At 44.3% G+C, this 4,655-nt stretch overlaps 1 protein-coding gene across 1 annotated transcript in view; it reads right to left on the bottom strand.

Annotated features, from left to right (window-relative positions):
* The window catches only part of LOC103369171 (contactin-associated protein-like 3), a gene marked incomplete at its 3' end in the record, with an annotated part of 27,098 nt that extends 23,792 nt beyond the window's left edge, over positions 1 to 3,306 (bottom strand). The window contains exons 1-2 of the mRNA XM_008297820.1: positions 3,282 to 3,306; positions 1,917 to 2,027 (exon numbers count right to left, since the gene is read on the bottom strand). Of these exons, the coding sequence (XP_008296042.1) occupies positions 1,917 to 2,027; positions 3,282 to 3,306 (136 nt within the window). The remainder of the gene's footprint in view (positions 1 to 1,916; positions 2,028 to 3,281) is intronic.
* Positions 3,307 to 4,655: the final 1,349 nt, after the last annotated feature.

Genomic DNA, 4,655 nt, shown 5'->3' on the forward strand with positions numbered 1-4,655 from the left:
TTTAAATATTTGATGCTGGTGATGTACTGATCGTGTGTTTTCCTTCTGCGTCTATAGTGTCTTTGGTTCGTTGCACTAAACCAGGAGTTTGTCTCTGATGTCAGTTTCCCTCTTGTTTCGTTGCTCCTTCATCTCTTCCCTCCATGTTTTCCAGCCGCTCAGATGCATTTGATCGGTCTTTAGAAGCATCAGATCCTCCTTTACGCTGCTCAGGCTCAGCTTGGTAAACAGACAGAGCAGGTTGACAGAAGTGAAGGAGCACAGAGGAAGTGTTTGCTTTCGCTATCAAACGCACTGAAGGAAGCTGTAACCTGCAGGCTGCGCTTCCTGCAGGCTCCCAGGTGGAGGAAACCGTTCAGATCGCAGCGCCTCCACCCGACTCCTGTCCCGGTATCAGCCCTTTTTCTCTCCACCTCCATCCTGTGATCTGGTACCAGAACACAGCAGAAATGAGACGTCACCCAGCAGCACACTCGCCATCTTTCTGTCCGTCAGTCACGGTACAAGACGTCTGAGTTGGTGTGAATCCAGCTCAGGCTTGTTTCTGATTATGAGCGAAACAGAACCAGAGGGGAGTTTCTCCACACAACCAGGAGATTGTATTGAAAGAAGAGTGAGACGCGGCTGCAGCAATCATTTATTGATGTTAAACCACTAAATGTTGTATGTGAGTACCAGAGATCACATTGTGTCCCGACATGTCGCAGGCCTGCTGCTCACCAACACAAACATCCAGATATTATGATGTCAAGCTGAACCACAAATCTACATTAACGTCGCCGTGTTCTCCTTGGGTGCAGATGTGAGCATCGTAAATCTGGTTTAAGAGCAGCTCCCACTGAGCTTTGTTTGTGTAATATATGTGCACAGCTCCAAATTATGCCGCTGAAGCCTCGACGGTGGGAGGATGCTGTTGTTTTGAGCGGCTCAGAGGTGTGAAAGTGAAAATCCAACCCCGTCTCCAGCTACTTGTTAGTGGCCTGGTTGAGTCTAGGCGCCATAATTACCTGGTTAAGGTGAGGAAAAATGAGCAAAAATGGATGACGTTCAGTCTTGTAGGAGCTGCTATAGTCATGCTGGTCAGTGGGTGACAACAGCTGGTGACATTTTGGATCCAGTTCTTCATCCTGACAAAACATCTGGATTTGTTAAGCCTGCGTTGTGTCACTTTTGTCTCCCCCTTGTGTCAACACGAGTAATTGCACGAACACTGTTGTCGCTTCAGACTGTAACCTGGAAACTGATTCTTTCTCATCTGGAGCATCACAACCTTTTCTTGGATGCTTAATTGGTTTTTCCACCAAACTCCTAGTTAGTGTAGCTTACACTGTAAAACAGCAGAAAGAAATGTAATCTAATTAACTCGTGTTTTCTTGTTTACTTACTTGCTGAGGCTTAGCTTATTATACTTGAGGTGACACATTGTTATTTTCAGAAAATGTAAACTTAAAATTGGGGAGCTTAAAGGAAAAATGGCAAATGTGGCAGCATCATGACGTGAAGCATCATTCAGTGGCATCAATCTAACTGAGATTTTGTGGCTGGACTTGAGTTGTTCACTTGGATTCTTGTGCAACTTTGCAAAGCTTGAGCAGTTTTTTAGATCAATCCACTCAGGCTTAACGCTAATCTACTAAATACTGACTCAGAGGACAGTGAATACTTATGTAATCACTTATTTTACATTTTATATTTTTAATTAATTGAAATTACTTTGCTGAAATCTGTTTTGTAAATTCTTGTTTAAATACATGAGCTATATTGACCACGATTCACACTTCAAAAGCAATTAAAGAAGGAAAACGACCACTTTTTACAGGATTGTTGGAGATTTCTTTGTAGGAAGCTAATGAAACATGATTTATTTACCAAGAAAGAAAAAAAACAAACCACATCAGCCAGTGACTGTGACTCACCTTCTCTCCGGTTGAGCTTAGCGAAGCCCGGTCCGTGACTGCCGGACAGCAGCGAGGAGCTCCTGAAGGACGACGGCGGCAAACCGGACACCAGCGGACTGCGACACGCCTCTGAGGACAACACAACACGGAGAACACGCAATTAAAACCGCTGGCCATGTGACAAACGGATGGAGTCCAACAGTCAATTATTCAGCCTCGTGTCGGGTGCAAGGCTGCATCCTTCCTGCCTGACGGACGTTAATTAGACGTTATGGACGGCGGCGGAGCAGCTTGATGCTTATAGATGATCACATGATACACTGATTAGCAGACGCAGCACTCGTAACACACTCTACTACGTGGAGAGTTTGCTGCATTCGTGTTCGACGTCATTTATCGGATTAGTTTTGCGTCGCACCAGACTTAAGTGTTGACGGACGCGTCCCTGCATGGCTGAAGGCCAAACATCTCCGACAGCACAGATAGCGCTATCTCCTGGTGAGATTATATAGATGGAGAATCTTGAGCTGTCTTTACTTTGTTTCGTCAAGATTTAATCAGACTCGGCCTTCGTGCTTTGATATTGGATTCCTGCCCGTTAAGGGAACTTAGTTTGACTTTGGTCTCTCTTTCGTTTGCACTGAGCTGCTTTATATAACGATAAACTGTTCCTATAGAGGTCAAATATTAGTCAGTATCAATGTAAAAAAAGGGACTAAAAAGTAGATAAAATTAGCCAGAAGCCAAATATAATTAAATCTCATGTGACGACTTAATAAGTATTTGTGCAGCGTTAAAGCCTTTAAAGTGAAATGTGCCAAAGTGGTGAGTGAGTAAAGCTGCTGTGGTTCTGTGGGATCGTATTTAATATTAATACGCTGCTCTCCAACATCTGTGCGCTTCATCTGCAAATAAAAGCCCGTATTGTTGGCAGCCGATGCAGTGGAACCAACTCCGGATACTAAAGAGAATATTTGATTATAAAAAACCCACCAGCGCCAGCCTGATGCTTAAAAGGTTTCTCTGCAGGAAATTAGAGCGAATGTATGCAGAAAGTCGTCTTTTTTAAGTTTAGGTGTGAGTCGGATCAATAAATGATGATCTCTGTTCCTGGTGTTCAGTTTGGGGGAGGAGGAGTTTGTCTCTTTGTTTTTTTGACGTTTTTTCGAGCTTACCAACCTCTAAGCATCCAAGTTCTGATTCATCTTCCATCCTCGGTGTTCTTGGAATCCTATATCAGACTTTAATTTTTCATCAAGCGAGCTGTTCAAGACGCTGAAAGCCGGCGCACAGCGAGCTGGGAGATACTTAAACATGTGTGCAACAAACAGCATCATCTGCTCACACAAATACGGCAAGATGAAAGTTTTCACCGTGTTTTACCGACAGCATGCTCGTGTATCGTCATGTACACGCTGAGACTGGACAGGAGTCAGGTTGAAAAGGTAGATTTGAAGGCCACAACATTAAAACCACCTGGTTAAGGTCATCAACAGGACCTCTTAGAACCACTAACCCACGCTCCTGTGCAACGGATTGTGTTTATAAGACATCACAAATACATTCCTAATCAGTGTTTCTTGGCCATTTATTTTATTACTTTACTGTCGCTCCTTTTCAGCCAACCAATCAGATACTAGATTTGGTTCGACTCGTCTTCCTAGAAGCTTCAAACACACAGTGAAAGAAAGTCGTTGTTCAACCGAAGCTGTGATGTTTTTGGATGTTAAGCTTCTAACATGTGAACGAGTCCAACAAAGAATAGCTTTAGTGTCTAAACCCAACCAGAAAGCCAGCACAAACCACAAGTAAACAACGAGAGACAACTAAACTTAATGCTGAGACTAATCCTTCATCACAAGACTTCTGGTCTTCTGGGTAAATGTCCGGCTGCCTCCTTATGCCTCCATCCACTGTCGCTCTTTCAAACCGGCCGCCTTTAACGCCGCGTCATGCGTTTATTTTAAAAACAAAACGACGTTTCCCCTCGAGACATAACTGAGAATGCAGTTTAGACGTCACTAAGAATAGAAAGTCCTCAACCAGCATGTACATGTGGGTCCCACGTGGGTTAAATGGGGGCTACATGGGTACTGACTGGCTTTAACTGGGCTCATTCTGAAGGTCCCATATGATTTTAGCAATATAGGCCCCTCATGTGAAGCCCATGTGGGCTGACTGCATGAGCCCCATGAGGGATATACGTAGGCTCAGTGGGCTTAAACAGGGCAAACTGTGTGGTGCCATATGATTTCAGACACATGGGCCCCTCATGTGAAGCCCATGTGGGCTGACTATATGGGCCCTGTAGTGGATATTAATGGACAAAGTGGGCATGGTCTGGAATTGGGAAAAGCTATGGGGGACCCATATGGTTCCAGCTACTTGGGTGCCACAAGGGGCAACCCATGTGGACTGACTATATGGGCTCTATAGGGATTATATGTGGGCTGAGTGGGCTTGGTCTGGAACTGCTAGCCCGTGTTGTCTTTGCAAATGACCAGTTAAATATTCATGCAAATAATCTGTTGAACATGTTCATCTCGTAGTAACATGTTGGTGTTCCTACATGTTCTCTGACTTGTTGAGCTCGTGTTGTTTGTGTGTTTGTTTCTGGATGTGGTGTCACGCCAAACACGTCAACATAAGATCGTTGCTCAAAAGATCGACAAATTAGCGCTACATTAGAAGATGCTGGTAAGAAAAGAGGAGGGGGACTGTGTGTATATGTTGACAGCCACTGGTTCACACCCATTG

This window comes from Stegastes partitus, unplaced genomic scaffold (genome assembly GCF_000690725.1).
Source record: "Stegastes partitus isolate 25-593 unplaced genomic scaffold, Stegastes_partitus-1.0.2 Scaffold1251, whole genome shotgun sequence".
In the NCBI taxonomy this organism is placed as follows: domain Eukaryota; kingdom Metazoa; phylum Chordata; class Actinopteri; family Pomacentridae; genus Stegastes; species Stegastes partitus.